The sequence below is a fragment of the Wasmannia auropunctata genome, unplaced genomic scaffold (genome assembly GCF_000956235.1).
Source record: "Wasmannia auropunctata unplaced genomic scaffold, wasmannia.A_1.0 LD334204.1, whole genome shotgun sequence".
Lineage (NCBI taxonomy): Eukaryota > Metazoa > Arthropoda > Insecta > Hymenoptera > Formicidae > Wasmannia > Wasmannia auropunctata.
In genome coordinates this window covers 1662833-1682382 of record NW_012028686.1, presented here as the reverse complement: position 1 = coordinate 1682382, position 19550 = coordinate 1662833, and the positions used below count along the sequence as shown (strand labels likewise).

The window sequence follows — 19550 nt, the reverse complement described above, 5'->3', positions numbered from 1 at the left end:
CCTCCCTGACTGCCTGACCGGATTCCCGAGCGTATCTCAGCACTATCTGGGCGGAGTTTCCTTATCAAAAACACCGGATGACTGTCTCCGCGCTGCTGCCAGCCACCGACTGGTTGCCGCCGCGGCTGGCCGATTGCTGCTCGTTCGCTGGCACCGAGGAGAGCGCGATCGGAAGCTATCATCTGGCTGTCAGCCGATGGTAAACAGTCCTCCGGCATACACCGCGGTGCGCAGACGTGCGTACGTACGTAGTGCAACGTGTGTGCACGTGTGCATACGCGTGTATATGTGAGCGAGCCTGTAGTGAAAGAGAGAGATAGGAATACACATTCTCGCCTGTCCACGCGCGCTTTATTTACTCGTGAAGCGGGGGCGACTCCGACATGAGGACCACCGTCTGACATTGCAGCCAAAAGTGCATTCACTATCGTGCTTATCGCCGCGGTGACGAATCTCTTCAGGTGCAATCACCGGTGGAGCTCCGAGAAGACATGCAATTGGACAAGTAGGGTTTTTACAAACAGTAATACGTGGCACAATTCTACTCTAATTGTAATTAATTTGCTAATTCGAAAATTACATTCTTTCACCTTGTAGATATTTTGTTGCAATTGGACAAGTAGGGGTTTTTACAAACAGTAATACGTGGCATAATTCTCTACTCTAATTGTAATGATTTGTTAATTTGAAGATTACCATTCTTTCACATTGTGTCTTATTGTGCTCCCTTTTATATGGTAAATGGTAACCGACGACAGCAACATCGGTTATTACGAAAGTTGGTCATTGCAAATTTATATATTTTCATTCAGACTTATTAATAAATAATTATGTATGTACGTTAGTACACATGTACTAATTAATATTATTTTCACATTAGTACATTAGTACACATGTACTAATTATTTATAATTATTTTCATCTGGCGATAAATCTTATTATATGTGAGTAGCATATTAGTAATTCTGATTATTCGAATCGCCACTATATATATACATATATATATAAAATGATCAAGGCTACTAGATTGATCGATTCTGCAAGCTGAGGCTACAACAGATATTGGCACAAAATTTAAGTTCGGCTTTCTATCGTATTTATATTGGATCACGGTTTGTTTCTTCAAGATTCTCGATGCTCACGACGTCAACTTTCGAACGATCGCTATAAAAATATAAAAGCTGAAACGCGCAATCGATGATGATAACGGGTAAAGTGTGCCAATCACTTTCAATATATTTTGATATTCATCGATAAAACTTTCTAGAAAGACTTTTTTATTTATGAAGAAAAAAACGCAATGATATTTAAAAATATTGTAAGGGTGTTATGAAAAAAGTAATCTACGTTTTTAAAATTACAATTTAATAAAATTTCTGTTTAAAATATTAGAAAAAATTTACTTATGCGATGTAAAAAATGTATGGTACCTCAATTAATATTACTCATTTTAATATTGATATAATATTAATAAATATCATTAAATGTAATGTGGGAAGGAAAACGATTTACGTGTATAAAATATTCTAGACACACAAATTTGAGCCAAGTTTATTTCAATGCAAAATCGACACGTTTAACGTCTAAAAAATTGAACAATCGACCGACCAACTTATAATTGACTGCGCTAATCATGCAATCGTGCAATGCACGAAACGCGTTTAATTCCAGTGCAGTATCCTTGAATTAGATTCACCTTGCAACATGAAACATGAATAGTGTCAGCGGGTCGTTTAAATGAATCTTTTTTCAATGCGTCAATATGCGTTTGCAAAAATCATGGAAGAATAATTATTTCGCAATATCTAACCGTTGATCACGTGCTGACCCGCACTTTGACCCAAGTAACGTCACGACACATGGATTCTCTTATCTTACGTTTACATGTGCTCGATTCTACATACAATGATTATCTCTACTGGAGCAGCGAACCTGGAAAAAATATCAGCTCATCGGGACGGAATTGATAATCGATGTGTGACATGCAAATTCATTCAGTTGCAATTGCATTCGTACCAAGATATCTGTATATCATCACAGTACGCGGATAAATATGCGGAAGCAAATATCGATGGCATTGTGCAATATAATTTATATTTGTATCAATAATGAAGAATCAAAACGTATGAATTTCAGTAAATCTCACTAAATGATATTGTATCAAAAAGAAATATACGTAAAAGGAGTAAAAAAAATATATAAATGTGTACACAAGGATTTTACAGTCATTTTTGGAAAATTGTATGAACAGATAAAATAAACGAAGATAAATTGTCAAATTATGAAAAATATACTTCTGCTATTGTAATGAACAGAAACGTGATTACAAAGGTAAAGAATTACATTACAATTTCAGAGAACAATACAAACGGCAAATACACATTAAAATGGAAATATTTCTTCATTAGAAAATAGTATAACTCATCGCAAAAATTACGTACTGACGCAGTTTGAGAGTTATTTTAGGAAAGCTGAAAAAGAACTAGGTTGTGTTAGAAAGTAACAGTTTATTTAGAGATAATCGACCTTTGACCTCTTTTATGCTTTAAAGGTGCATAAAAGTCCCATTGGTATTTAGAGTGATAATCGATTGCTTTTTCCATCCATTCCTCTTTCACCGAGTAAGAGAGATCACTATTTTGCAATTCTCCTATCAAGATATAGGATAACATTTTTCTCGATCTATCTGCACGTGTTACTTTATGAAATTGCTTCGGAGTTTTGCCTCTCCCGTGTAAATGATTTACGTAATGCGAAAGATTCGACGAGCTATGCCAATGCGCTTTGACGTTTTAATGTCCGTGATCAGCGTGCAAATTTTTTACGAATTATAATAATGCAAGATTAATCGCAAGAGTAATTAAAATGGGTACATAGAATAATTCCAAAAAAAATTATTAAATCGCGTATAACATTTTATACATAGAAATTATAAAATTATAAAATCCCACTTTGCAACAATAGTCCGTAAATTTTAAAGAAAATTCCTATCTACATATATTTATTATTGTAATGTTACTTATGCGTTATTTCGACGAGTGTGAACTTTGACGTGTGCAGTGTGCGCTGAGATCATCCTTATTAATAAGCGTTACAGTACGTTTTGTTAGGCATAAAGTTATAAGGAGATTTTCAATCACGATTCAAGAACCATCTTCCACATCAGCTATTCAAAATTGGCACAGTGTGCCACATCAGTCTCTCTCCCCACTATTCTATTTACACGCGCACAAACATCCGTCCTTCCTCCCCGGAAAACTCAGTGGCTATTTAAGTGGCTGCTTTACGTATACGCGCCGAGAGTTTTTCTTATTTCAATTGATGCTGTGTCAATGCTCTAATTATAGATACTATAATTTTATAGATACGTACAATGAAGGAAGGGATAATCACATTAAATGCCCCTAAAAGTTGACTACATGGTGGAAATCTCTACTATACTAATAACGCTAAATCAATCATCCGCTGTTCTCGGTAACTAATACTATTTTTCGATGCTATAAATCAATCTTAAATATGTTTATTCAAGTTCGTTCCTTGTGACTTGAGTTAATGAAAATTAATGATATTCACTTCTTAGTGCTAATAAAGCTGATGTTTGATTATTGGTCTTATGAGGTTTAGATATTAGATGTCGTTTAAATTCTACACGTGTGAAATTACGTCCCGACAGATAAACGTGGTCTTGATTTACGGAGCGATGATTACTGTGGAATTATCACTTCATATGTCATGCCTATTAATCTTACTTGTATATATCGTTTTTGATCATTCTCATCGTCGTCTTCCTCGTCCTCACGTTGTTTCTGCTCACAAATTCTCAGACTTTAAAAATAAATATCATTGATACACACGTGTACATATTTGCGAGATAGCACTATTTACGGAGTTTATTTGTTATTTATTAATTCCTTCACGGAAATATTATACGATCGATTAGTACATTGACACGCTGCGACTATTTAAGAAAAATGGATTATTCAATTATTTTGTTATTAATTACATTGCATAAATAATGTATCTGTCAAGTGACAAAATTAGTAATTATTTAAGTACAATATTTTGATATTTATATAAAATATATAAAAATTCTTGATTTTAATTGTAGTGATAAATTCTTTGACAAAATAAGATTCTTGTGGAAATATATATTTTCACATAATTGTGTGAAAATTGAATCAAATAATATATTTGTTATGAAGATATAAATAAAGATAATTAATTATTAAAATTCAATTTTCGAAAAATAAGAATGTAGAGCAAAAATTAAACATTGATAAATATTTGTAGAAGAACCGCCAGTTAATCGAATTACGTTATACCTACTTAAAGAAAACAGTTGCTCTCAAGTAACATTAAATAAAATTAAAAATTTTAAAATTTTTACAATAGATAGTCTAATTGTCCCGAATGCTCAACGCAATTATTTTCTATGTATAATTTTCCTATCTTCAAGAGTACTTACGTAAATGCTCATAAATGAATAATCCGTTTTGCACACTCATTTAGACCTGTAGCGCCGTTTCTTGGTGGCGAACGAGTACGAGTATATTTGATTGATGTGCTTACTTAATGACAAGACGAGTGTTGTTTCCCATTTTTATATCAATGAAACATCAAAGTACGTTGCAGATAATTTTCCACACGGTTAAAGCCTCTTCCGGACTTGTTTCATTCATCAATTTTCACTCGCGAGAAATGAAAAATGCATTTTTGATGCGATACCATTTGTTAAACCGAGACCACTCGCGCGTTAGACATTCTCTTTTCAGAAAATTATTGTTATTGTAATATTCGAAAAGGTGTACAAACAAAACAGAATACGAAAGTTCCATAAAGTGTTAACAGAAAACTATGGGTGCTTCCCATTTAGTGACACAAACGTCATTTTATCCTTCTTGGAATTCAATGAGTAACAAAGATAGAACATAAAGAAAGAAATTTGTATCGAATTATGTCACTAAATAGAAAGCATTCTATATAAAGTATAACAAGTATTGATAATTTTCTTATCTCTTGCAATTTATAATTAATATATTTAAAATATATTGAAAATATATATAAAGCATTTTTGTATAAAACATTTCTTTTACAGTCTTTTGTACGTAATTAATTAAATTTATTCTTTTATCACAACCGATATTTAAATTGCTATATTTATAAAAGAGATTTCATTGCTCAATCGTTTGACATTATAACGGAAACTGTTATATCATTTCGCTTCAGGCGATATTTGAGATTAGCAATTATTGCGTTGCGAATTTGGAGAACGTTTGATAGCTATTTGAGTATTTGCTATTATCAATTACGATAATCGACAAGTGATATAATAGACATTGATTGTCCTTAGATTCGAGTTATCTGTCAATTACATAAATTAATACGCTGACGAGCGGAACTACCTTCGGCGATTGCCGTGTATTACCATACGTGTCCACCGAAACGATTCGCAGTTATTTTCGTTATTAAGCCGTCAATTATCGCTGCATGTCTGCGGAAAAGTGTCGTGCCACAAGGACCTTTTCATTTGACGTTGTTGTCGCTCGTTAATAGTCTCATTGGCCTGTCTGCCGACCCCCGCGCCTGATCATCATTCCGAGCATTGTCCGCTTCCTCGTCCAAATTTGCTTGCTCCGAAACCGGAAGCGTAACGCAATACACCACCGTGGTTGAAGTTCCTTATGTATTACAGACACTTATACTTTCCATATAGGTACGTAAAATGTCATATTTTAGACCTCGTCATCGATAATTCTTTTGTCATCTTACGTCATATTAATTTGAGTATTAATTTTAACAATTAATGTTTTAATAATTAATATTTGTCGACGTGTATGTCTAATTTTATTTCTACTATAATTAATAATTAAGTTTTTTCTTTGATAACTAGCAGCATCAGAAATTTTTTTAAAGTTTCTTATTAAATTAAATTAGTTTCACATCGATTGTTGATATTGGTTATGAATATGAATGACATAGTCCGCCTAAGTCAAGATGAGGCACGATTTGATGAAACGTGAAGCAGATTAATAATTTACATGTTAATTAAGAAGATACTTGGATTACGCGACACTATGAAACTACCGTTGATTTAGTCGACACTGAATTGCTATAAACTGTCTCTTGTTCGCTATCATGAATTTAAATGAATTTAAATGCGTCGATAAAACACTGCTTTAAAATATAAACTTATGTATGCATTAGATTTCAAAAGTTATATCTAGAAGATACACATATATAATTTTAAAATATTGAAAGAAACTTTTCAAGAGCGCAAATATATTTTTAGCATAAATAAACTTAGATATTTATGCAAAAAATATTTTTGGATACTTGACCGAGATTTGAATAATTTTTATGTTTTATGATAATGTAATACTTTATTTTACACTAATAGCTTTTTATGTAAAGAATCGATAAATTATTCCAATATAAATACAAATAAGTTTCGTAAAAAAAGTTAAAAGAGATAAAAAAGAAAAGATTAATTTTTATCTATTTTATCTTTCAAAATTTCCAAGATTTTTTTATGCATAAATTGTGTGAATAACTTCCAATTAAGCATTCTCTCCATCTCTCTTCTCGTTTATTAAATCACTCTTCCCCAATTAGAGAGACAGTTCGGACGAATAGGTCGTTCATTATATAGAACTTTGTACATAGGTACAACCTGGGTAATCGTATTGTGGTAATTATCCACTTGATGGCTCGTAATCGGTAGTTGACAATTCGACGACGACAATGCGATCTTGACATTCCCTCGAGTGACCGTCACAGATCACGAGCAGTCTCAAAACTGCACGAATCAATCGATAAAAAAAAAATACACGGGCAACGATTGTCTTCATCATGCAAATTTTTCTACGAGATAAACGTTATCACTGAAGAGTAAATCAATTTTTCTATTATTTCTATCATTACTCCATTTATTTAACACTTTTGGTGTACGAACTACAGGTCTTCATATTAGCGGGTATATCTCAATAAATTACACCAAACCTCTAATGCATAAATTAACGTAGCCAAGGAGCATATAAGATGCAGGCCTTCAAATAGCACTCTCATTGAGGATGCATAACGCGCGGGACCGCGACGCGTCGCGTCGATGTTATTCTACTGTCTTTCTCCGCGAAGACACTGAGGCGGAGGCGACCCTGACAGCACGTGCATGCGTCGTTCGCGTTTATATCGAGCGCCGCAATTGCGTCCGACGCCGAGAGCTGCACCTGGCAGCGTGCAGCGCCCACGAAAAAGCAGATTAAACGATCCGTTTTCCCCGCTCCGCCTGCTGCTCCGACTGATTCGCGTCGCGTAAAATCCGTCTTGCGCCAGTTGCATCCGCGACGATCGAGGTGCATGTGCGGTGTGGTTGACTGTTTCCCGCCACGTGTTGCCCGGGGAAAGAGATATAAGAAATGTCGCGCACCCTCGGCGAACGTCAAACGTCCGTGTCGTGTGATTGAGCATCGGTCGTCGGCGTTCGTGGCTGTGAGAGACCGGGGATAAAAGAACAGAAGTTTTTCCACCACTTCGGCAGCAAGGTAGCGGAATTTTAAACAGAGTTAATATTTGAATTTATTAGAATTCTTCATTTCTCTTGCATTTGTCACTAATTATTCATTTTATTTTATTGTATTTCGACGCCGAATAAACAGCAATTGAATAAGCAAGTAAAGAGAGCGAAAAGACCTTCGTAGTTAAAAATAGAAATCTCAAGTATTGAAATGAAAACGTGTAATAAGAAGTTTCGAGTTACAGGCTATTATGAAAAGATTATTATAATTTTCGTGCACAAACTTAATGTAACTTAGTCTTTGTTACAAGAGGACAAAGCACAAAACGCGTGTCAAAATTAACATCCTCAGCCGTGGGTAGATAATCATAGTGTACACATCTTTTTGTACTCGTTTATATCATGACGCATTGTTCGGCATGAAGAAGCATTATGACGGTGCATTACACTTCATCCAATTTGCGTATTATTTTTTGTTAATTAAATATATTACTGAGTTGTGTGTTATCAGTTTTATTAGTTTTTTATATCATATATAAATAAAAATTTACAAAAAAAAGTTTTTATATTAAACTTTTAGTAAATAATTACATAATAAATTCCATTAAACTTTTTCGCAATGAAAATAATTGTAATAATTATTGAATTTAATTAAACTTTTGTTGATGCATGAAATTTTTCGAAATATCAGAGAGGGAACGCTATTTATCTGTGTGTGGATATACTGTCTCATTTACATTATAATGTAAATTGAGTTTCAAAGTTAATAGCCCGTTCTATTTTCATTATTTATATATTCCTGTAGTACTTGCAAATTATTTTAATTTACGTTTCTGCGTAACAATCGATATTAGTTAAAATTCATTTTTAACGACAATTAAAACGGTCTAAATAAAAAAAGCTCTATGTGGAAGATACAAAATATTTTATTAATATTTTTCATCTAAATAAAGAGATCTATAAATGAAAATATTTTAATTGTAATGACATAAAGAAATAAACTTTTCTTTTTAATTTGATATACATATCCACATACATATGTGCGTGTCTTCTTGTGCCCTATTGTTAATTATTTAACCAATTATCTCAGATGAATTTACAAGTCACTTCTTTTCCGTGCCATCAAAACGCAGTAATAAATTCGATCATTGTTTCTGCCACTCATCAATCAGCGTCACGTTTTCTCTCTCTCACTATTACCTTTCACATAATGGCAAATGCTGCCGTGTGCGTGAAAAATTCGGATCATCCCAACAAAAGAACTATAGGCATGTGCGAAACTCTGTAAAATTGTTCTATTGAACTATTCTATTATTGCTCACTGCATCATAAAATTAAATCGCGATAATAATTTAACTACTTATACAAGGATGAACGTGTAATATCGAAAGAAACGTGACCGTAGCATTTACGTGATCGATATCAGTCGATGTGTGAACATAAATGTGTACGAACAATTGTAGCTTCTATCTCTATTATTCTAAGAAACTTACATTCTATAATAATACTGACATTAAACTTTTGTTTGCAAAGTACATCGTTTATGCATGATTTGCCATTCGTTCAAAGCTTTGATCGATCTATTTATTAATCATAATCTCAGGAAATCGTAGATTTGAAGGACGAAAGATACTCTTTTCCACATTGAATAAAAAGAAAAAAATAGACGTAAATGAAAAATTAGAGAATAAATGTAATCTTCTTGACAATCTTCTTTTCTAATCAGAGTAAAATTTTATCATTGTTCATTTTATTTTTGATAATCATTTTTATTAATATTACCTCTTTATTATTAATGTTGCTTTAATAATCGTTGATAAACGTGAGAACAGAGAAATCAAGAATGTCGGCGCAGAAGGAAATTAGTAAATGTCTCAGAGGAAGAAGATGATTACACGGAGCAAGATGAAGATATCGTATAACAGACAACTATTATTTCACTTGTTTCTTCTGCAAAAAAACAGCAGAATATACTTTTAATAATTAAAAGAAAAGAAGATTCTCCTCGAGATTCTCTGAAATTCTAGAAGCTTAAAGATTATAAACAGAAATTGCGTGGGTTAAGCTAAAGAGAACTTGAAGTATCATAAATACAATCAAGTTTTTACTGGAATTAATTTTTAATTATGTACGTAATTCACTTCCAAAAATACATACAATTTGAACTATTTAAATATAATATAGACAATTTGAAAAAGACTGTATTTTATCAAAATTCCATTACTAGAGATTGTTTTGACTATCTCATTAGGTGTAAAATTTTTTAAAATTAATATCATTATACGTTAACATAATACATATGTAATAATTATCTGTTTATGATTTAAGATAATGTTCAGAAATTAAATAATTAATTTTTTTAGAATAGTGTTATTTGATGAATAACAATTATTTATAATAGTTTATTTAAAAAATCGATTTTATGTATTGTATACTTTTACATTATATATGATAGTAATTATACGAGCTATTTCAAATGTGTTTAGAAAGATTTTTTTAAGAAAGTTTCAATAAATTCCTATGTTAAATTTATTAAAGCGTATGAGGTATACGTGTATGTGTAGGTATACAATATACATTCACATCTTATGCGCTATATATAATATTTTTATACACAAAATTATAAGACAAATCGATTGGTTTAAAGAAAACATATAGTTTAAAAAATTATTTAAAAAAATGCAATATGCAATTACTTTTTTTTTTAAAGCAACTGTATGTCTTCTTTACATTTAACATTGATACTATTGATTATATCAATAGTATTAATGATTATAATGTGACTATCTCATTATGTGTAAAAATAGTAAAATACAATTATCAAGAAATCGATATTTTATAAGATATTTTATATTTTATGTCAAAATATGATACGATAAAATATCTTGTAAAGTATTGATTTTTCAATAATTATATCTTTTATGTATAATAATTAATCATGAATGTTCAGGAATCATTATTGTGTTATCATATTATGTAACAAATTACATAATTAAAAAAATTTTTTTAAGTGGAAGCGACTTTTATATTTTTTTGGTGTCTTCTAGAAAAAAGCAATTGACCAAAATACCTTTCTATACCAATTTTTATTTGGAATGTTTAATAAAAATATTTTCGAAATGTTTGTCTGTTCAGATTAAAATAAATCACCCTGTATGTATAATTTTATGAAATTGTTATTCTAAGGTAATTCACAATTTTAATAACATGCATCTATAATTTCTAATATAAATTCTAATTGCATAAATTCATAATAATACAAATAACTCTTGAACAACATCTGAACAAAACAACATATTATCTGATCAAGATAGCTTTTGCGTAGGTAGAGTGAATTCAGTTTTGTATTCCCAGTTTATTCCGTTGAAAGAATATCATATTTGAATTTTCACCCACGTCTATTGTCTGTTTTTTTTTTGTTTTGTAATCAATTTACATTCAGTCATACATTTGACTGAATACAAATTCGAAATTTTTTTGACACATGTTCAATATCGTTTTCTCCATTTTTTCGAACTTTCCTAATTTTCACGGTTTCAGAGTTGTGAAAAGATTCTTAAAAGACCATCTGTTAACTGTAGTTGTCACGCGAAGCGATTTAATGCATTTATTCTGCGTTGCGCTGCATTGAAAGTTGTCAAGTTTCCTATGTGATACAAGAATGGAGAGATATAGAATGTGTGACACACGTGAACACTTCAGACTGAAGTGATATCTACTACAGTTGTAGAATTTCTAGTATATACTATTATATCAGTTAGATAGAAAATAATCAGCTGATTGAACAAACTTCGATAAAATTTGCAATAAAGGAATGCTTGAACAGAAACAGATACTATTTAAATAAAACGATGAATATTTAAAGAAAAATCTAGTTTTCTTCAGAAGAAAATTGTATTTTTTATATAAATTTGTGCATCACATTGATGTATAAATAATTTTTACAAATATATATACATAAGAAATGAACGTTGTTATATGTACGTATAATTGCATATTTTGAACATAAATTTAAGTCATGAGCAAAATGTTTTTATATCTCTATTCATTATATTTAATAAACATTTGCCGTTAATTAGCATTGAAATTGCCTTTAACTTATTATGTTTTACAACGCAGATAATATTCATTGTTACTGCATGTATAAATAAGACATGAAAGAAATATTAAGGTTTTTCATAACAATTTCATCGAATTTGTAAAAAATATAATTTCTTTTATTTTATTTAGAGACCTCGTCTTTTCTTTTAAAAGAACAATTGTGAAATCATTGATACGAATAAAATCGTTGTCGAGCTAACTTACCACAAAATGTGCTAAATTCATCTTCGTTACCCAGCGAAAGCTCAACGAGAACGAGTCGAAATTTATATATCTCTCGCAAGGACAGTAAAATACTAGTATAAAAGCTAGCTCGTGACAATTTGCAAACGGGGACAGATACAATGCCACGAATACGAGATGAAAATGTGATACATATTTATTAGTGTCAGAACGTTATATTACATATATCAAACAAAATTAGATGGCAATGTAATTTAAAACTTATATAAGTTGAAATTTAATTATCAAGACAAGATACAATTTTTATTAAGAGAAAAAGAAACTTAACTTAAAACTTAAATCAAAAAGATTACATATTTTAATATACTATTACATTTACTATTATATTTTATTTTCATTTCTCTTAATAGTGATAAAACAAATATTCACGTATTAAACGTGACGCAGAAATAAATTGCATTATAAACAATTAAATATAAGAAGGACTCTGTAATGAGTAATATGAAACTTAATAGCATGGAAGCGGAAGGAGAAAGATGAGGAGGAAGCAGTTGCGTGCAAAGTGACTCCGAACGGTGGAAGCTTAATTATTATTAACTGGTGTCAGTAGTTGCGAACGGTCGTGGACAGACGCCTACGAAATATTTCGACGTACGCTCGTGTGCACACATTTGGCATCGTCGGTCGCGTCGCCAAAATGAATCGGCATCTTTCAACGTGCATTAATCGAACAAACTACGAGTTAATAACAAAATTCAAATCAACTTTCATTAATATAAAATACCGATGTTGGGTGTGACAGAGGAAAATTTACCGTCAGAAGCACGTTCTCGGAAAGGGAGCAAAGTCACGGACAAACGAACCCGATGATATTTCTGCCGGTTGGAAACTTGTTAATGCTCTAATAATAGAAACTTGCGTCCGCGTGTAGCGGATGCATACAGAAGAGTCGCCGTCGCCATTGGTATCGCGATAATTAAATCGATCATTTAATTTTATTTCCACAGGCCGTGGATGCAGCCGAGAGCCGGCAGTGGCGGGGCCCATCCGGGCGGGACAGGTGACGATGAGGCCCCGAAAGACCCGGGCGCGCGGATTACTCATCAGTCTTACACGGAAAAAGATTATGAAGGTAAGAAATGTATAGATTTCTAAATTTTTTTAAGACTATAACGGGAGAGTTAATGATACACTAAATGTAATCGTTAAACTTTTTTTTATCTACATTAGAAAGCTGTAAGCAAATAGAAATTTGTTCTGCAATAATTCGACTTAATCTAAATTAATTAAATGAGGCATTTTATAGATATAACTTTTAATCATTTTATAAATATCTTTGGTCATAAGTCTTTAAAAAAATATAATTTTATCATATTAGGATAAATTTGAATCTGAATTTTATTGATTAAAATACTTGATATATGATCTATCCTTCTTAATAATGTATGATTATAATATTTATATTAAAGAATTCTTAAATTATATTTAAATATCAAATATTTAGGTATAAAATAATTTAAATAAATTTAGCAAAAAGTAATTAAATGCTGTATTCGAAATAGACAGAATTATTTCTTATATTGGGTAGATTTCAATTTATAAAGTTTGTTGGAAATATTCCTCGATCCTGCGAAAATAGTTTTGTCGTTAAAGGTGATAAGTCGAAGTTATTTAGTACAATATAAGAACGGTTGATTCATTCTGATATTGAATGGTTATATTTGACTTATCGAATCCTTGCTCTATTTTCGGCGGCTATTATCGTAAGTACGTGTGAGAAATTTGATAAATTTCTCTTCCATTGTTTTGAATATTTCGATAAGAAGCATTAATTGTAGATTTTTCACTAAAAGTATCTCATGATATCTTTATGCAATTACTAAGATGATATGAATTTAACTGGCTTAGAATAACGCGAAGAGAATATCAATGTGAAGATAATAAGCCTTTCGTTCTTGGCATCAACTCACATAAAGTTTCCACGATCGCGGATATTTTATAAGCAAATGGACACGAGATGAGCTTCTGTTGAAATATCAGGCATTGTCTGCAGGCAATAACGTGCCTGCATCTGCTATAGGTCAGTCTGATACGAATCTGGCTTCACTGTTTGCTCACACGACGGACGGACGGACCTCGCGCGTGTAGGTGCTTCGAAAATCGTTACTTCGTCAAACAACACCGACCGTGGATGGGTATGGACTTGCGACGAGGTCACCTCGTATCGATGACGAAACCTGCGAATAGAGGCCGTACATGTTGTGACGGTCTTGTATTGTCGGATCTTGTAAACGCCGGATTTCCCAGCGAAATAAATTGTTCACCCAGTCTGGCAGATATTCACCTCCTACGATTGACATGATATGAAGCTTTCTTAAAAAAGAAAAACGTTGAGTTGTCTTTAAAAAAATAAAATTTTTAATTGAATAATTAGTTGCATTCACGGCTCGCGGCATCTTGATTTTTATATAAATATGAAAATTTACATTACTAAAAAATATCTTATTGGGATATGTTCAATACATATATGAATATATTTTGAATCAACGCATAATATTCGATATCCAATTTATATGAATATTTATCTATAAATATAAATCATGTGTTTTCGGTGATCTTTGATGGCATAACATGGATTTGTCTTTATCTGTTTAGTTATCATATATATTTATGTAATCTTCTCGTCATTCTGTAACATTCTCGTATATTAAGGTAGCATATAATGATTATCTTTATAAATTATATGTCATGCTGAAAGGTTGAATTATTAATACCGTTATTAATATCAGAAACATGGATGATATGTCATTAATGTATATGTCATCCATGAAGTTCAACTATTCGAGCCTATTGTTACAAAATCGGGACGAATCTGTTGACCTTTTCGTCTGTGTGAACTCGTCTTGGCACGTGGCCTCCCATTCGAATTAGGTACAGCCAACGCGTAAATTAATCTGGAAAGATATACACGAGGAACCTTTCATTCCTGCAGGATCTACTTGTCTCGCGTACACTCTTCTCGGTAGACAGGATTACACGATCAAATGACGCCGACCTAATTTTCTTTCGTGTGGCGAAAGAAAAGTTGTGTTGTGTCGCGTGCACTTTCATCAGGGAGAATTGCTCTAAATCCGCGCATCTCTTCCCCATGGTGAGTTGTGAGAGGCACTGTGTGTGACGGGGCAATCCCTTTCATCTGCTTCCAGGTCACAGGGCGCACACGGTATACGTGGGCGTGCATTTGCCAGGGGAAAGGAGGCACCGCCGACACCATAAGCACCATCATTCACAACGGCAGCCGTACCCCTGTGGTAAGGAGGACGCCGACAACGATAGACCGAGTAAGTTGATCCTCACTTCTTTTTTCTTCCATCAAGTTTCAACTTCGCAAAGTTGTGTGGCTCTTGTCAATAATGATGCCACGTTGTGCAATAATTCGGCCTTGTTCAGAGGTGCCAGAGTGTAATGACGAACGCACGAAGTGACACTTGTGCGGACGTAGTAATTCTAACAGATTTTTTAAACATGCATCCCTTTTGCCAATTACTAATGTCAACTCAGTAATCCGTTAACGCCTGAGAATTAATTCATCGGTAGGATGCACCTCTAATAATTCAACGATAATGAGTTCTGTATCTCTCGCACCTACCGCGCGGCACGTGTCTCTAAATCATTAAATTATATCTAATTTATTCATAGGCTACGTTCATACATTGCTTTGTATGAATGTAGCATCCAAATAAATAACTATTGTCGATATACCGTTTGATTGCTATCGTGTCCTACATCCCTGCCAATAAACGGATGTTTCAAATTCTGCGGCTTAATAGAACGTTGCAGCAGAAAGGAGGATTTAGACGTGGGCGGCACACGAAGCGTAAATTAACGTTCGCGATATTGGCTTTTCGGATAAGTACTTGCGAATTCGCATGAGAATGCGAAAGCATTAAATCATGTATAAGTACTTGTAGACATATATATGGTGTAACAATTAAGTTCGCGCGAACTGAAGCCGCGGCTAAAAGAATACACACAAAAGAAGATTGAAAATATTTATTAATACCATCATTCAATATACAAAAGTTCCCGCCGGCTTCTGAACAAACTGAAAATATTTATTAGTACCATCATTCAATATACAAAAGTTCCCGTCGACTTCCGAACAACATATATTACTCATATAACGAAACGAATGCCCGAGAGAAAGCTTCTTTCCGAATCACCTTCAGTTCTGTCATAACAGTCCGTTGGATCGACAAATCCTCAAATCTCGAATGTTTCATTGTAATTTTTAACGTGGAAAATAATAAAAAGTCAACCGGTGCTAAATCAGGCGAGTAGGACGGGGATCTCTCGTTTTGACCAAAAACTTAAAGGCAATGATTCAACAAAATATTTTCGATTTTCTTTATTTTCTTATGGCCTTAATCCGAACTTAATTGTCGCACCATGTATATTAATTACCATAATGTAACATATCACATATCGTAAGAAATTCATTTTTCTATTGCTTTTTCAATAATAAAATTTAAAATCTTCAATATATCAGTAATCTTGGATCATGTCGAAACTAAGAAGATATTCAACGGAAATATCTTCAACGGAAATATTTTATATTGCTAAAGCAAGCAATTTTGCTTGATTACGCAAAAAAACTTAAAAGATTAGATAAAATTGTTGTTACTCGGAATATCTGTGATTTTAATTACATTATCATAGGTACTTAGAATTGTATGAATATCGGATTGATAACATGGCAACATTACATCATAAATTGATAAGTCGACAAATCTGTATGGATTTACACAACTCATCTCCCCACCAAAATAATTTCTCATATTAATTGATAATGTTCTTTTTTTTTATTAAAAATAACCGTAATCTTTTTTTCTAATTGACCAATAATAATAATAATAATGTATGAAAAAGCTTACTGCAGCTAGAGATCATTAAATGCCCCTTCAGCTTAGATAATTTAATACATCTGCAACAATAAAATCATCAAGTCTAATAACATCGTACTCATCCCCTAATATTTATACTATTTACAAAACTTGGCATCGACGCATGCTACGTTCTTTGTGCTCCAAAAATGACTCGTATTTCTAATACACGTAAAATGTTGATGTTTTGTTCATGCTTTTTAGGTACTATATATTTCATAATTTTTTATTTACATATCCTATCGCCAAGAGAAATTTACATAAATAAAACAAAAGTACATAAAATTATATATTATAATTTTAATAATAATCAATTTTTATAATATAAGATGTAAATTGTTTTTGTATGCTAAATACTATATAATTCTAATTAAATGCAGAAGCAATTTTTTTTTAACCTCTCATAAATCTTTCATTTATTGAATATTAAATTCAGTAGCTTCTAACAAAGCATCCATTTCGAATTAAATATAACGCAAATACAAAACGTCTAACTTATACGAATCGAGTTTCTATAGTTATGTGAAGATACACTCATTTACCTACATTTTCTGCTTTTGTTGTTTAGAATAGACAGTCGGTAAATATAACAATAAAAAGAAGACTGCGCCAGTCTAAAATTGAAACGATGGTCGCCGCCTTGCTTTTCATAGCGGCGCGAACTTCGCATTTCGTCGACAATGCTATTACATATTTCGCCCACTCAAATTTAACCGCATTTCCAAAAAAATTGCATTTATTACACAGAATTATTACACTGGCTGTTTTAAAAATCTGCAACTACTTTTTCACACTAAAAATAGTTCGGAAAACTGGAATGCCTCACGTGTGACGCGTTGCGCTTTTGCGGCGCTACCGCGCCGAACATGGCAGGGCGCCAACCACTTGTCGAGACTTATCCGGGTATTCACCCTACTTCTGATACACCGAGTACAAAGAGACAGTCGATACCGAAATGCTGTAGCAGCCCTTTGATATAAGGGTATAGGAACGGATTTTAATTCTAACAAAGCGAAGAATAGAAAAAAAGAGTCTCACGGAAAAGAACTAATATTTTATGTGAAAAATAACGACAATAAATGTAAGAAAATAATTTCATTCATTTTCATGAAATTAGTCACATATTTTGCAAGAATTATTGTCGAGTTGATTTTTTAGTGACAAAAATTTAATCGAGGATTATCTTTACTTCGTAAAATTGGACTTTTTATTATTAAATATTTTATTAACTAAACAAATTAATACATTTTCAAGTAAAATGTATTTGTATTAATACAAACAATTTTATTTGTTCTATAATTTGATACATCAAAAGTTCTTGTGTAATTTAAAGGCAGATTAAATCTTCAACGGTTGGAAACTTTCATGTGAAGTATGCTGGTAAGATCGGGACGAATTGCCATGAAGTATATACATTTTATCGAAATATTGGAAGACGAAGTAATCGATCAAGTTATTCGTTTGTAATGAATATAACATGATAAAGATGAAAGAACTCTTGGGAAATGTCGATCGTCAGGTTTCCAAGGCGCGATAAGCCAAGTTACTGAATGTTTGTATTAAATGAAGCGAAAACGTTTTACTTAATTTTTACATATACTTTTTGTAGATAAATATTTTATTGATTATTTACAAATTGATAGAATATGTTTGTAAATTAATTAAAATAATTATATAAAAAATATATTTATATTGTATTTTATATTAACATATTACATTTTATATTAATATATTTATATTATATTTTATATTAATATATTTAGATTACATTTTATATTAATGTTTTTATATTGTATTTTATATTAATTCGTATTCTTCGTGACCTTGACGAAAATAAAAATTGGAGCATAAATCGAACGTAAGGGAAGAGTACAAAAGCGCAAACAAAACTTCTGGCAGGCGAAAATTGAGACAACAAAACATAAAAGAGACGCTTGTCTCAGTTTTCGCTTCCTAGAAACTTCAATTACACTTCTGTATTCTCTCCTTATGACTTACGCTTTAATTTTCGTCAGGAAAATACCAATCTTTGAATTAAAAAAGACATGCAAAAGAAATGAGATTGGACGTAAGAGACATATTTATTGTTATATTGTGTCTATTTTATAAAGATTTATTATTACAAAGATGTATCTATTTGTGTATGTGATACATATATATTCCATGTCGTTTTGCTCGACGAGAGTCGATGAAACTAAAGAAACTCGTGACGTTAAAAATATACATTAACATCTACAACCTTCGGGAAATAGATTTCTTGAGGACTCTCGCGAAAGCACTGAGATCGGAAACTCGTTGCAATTTCTTACTAGCTAACTATAGCGCTACTGATTTAATTTCTGTTGCAGCGAAGCGTTTACTACTTGACCGCAATACCATTTTATTATTTATTTACAATGTCTTTATATCTGCGACAGCTAATAATAAATTCTAAAGATTGAGCATTCAAAGCCAGTAAATAATACGGCACTTAATAATACTGAATGCGCAATCCTTAGAATTTATTGTTGTTTATTGCGGTGCTAATAATGATATCGTTTCGTATGGTCAAACTTCAGAAACCAACAAAAAAAGCACATTTTTGAAAATATTTTATCAAAGAGAATTGAATTTATTTTTGTCGAAAAATGTAGAAAAATTATAATTAAAATTAATTAGTGCAGTTGAGATTAAATAAATCCAAAATAATATGCAGATATTACCTATTTATTAAAGTTTTCATATTAAATTTAAATGTTTTCTTGAAAGTGTTGAAATGTATTCTTTCTATTTCTTACTTCGTACATTAATTTTTACCGCTGTAAGGTGAA

General features: G+C 32.0%; 1 protein-coding gene across 8 annotated transcripts in view; it reads left to right on the top strand.

The window, feature by feature from the left end:
* Positions 1–19550, top strand: part of LOC105459217 (sodium bicarbonate cotransporter 3) — a 54989-nt gene that overhangs the window by 8662 nt on the left and 26777 nt on the right. For 7 of the 8 annotated variants that reach the window (XR_975650.1, XM_011705063.1, XM_011705060.1 and 4 more), the window contains exons 1-3: positions 107–505; positions 12805–12929; positions 15004–15138. Coding sequence is in view for 7 of the 8 variants with exons in the window: in XM_011705063.1 (XP_011703365.1) it covers positions 492–505; positions 12805–12929; positions 15004–15138 (274 nt within the window). In the remaining variant the exon portion in view is untranslated. Of the gene's footprint in view, positions 1–106; positions 506–12804; positions 12930–15003; positions 15139–19550 lie in introns of those variants that run through there. The other variant, XM_011705061.1, reaches the window with a different exon arrangement.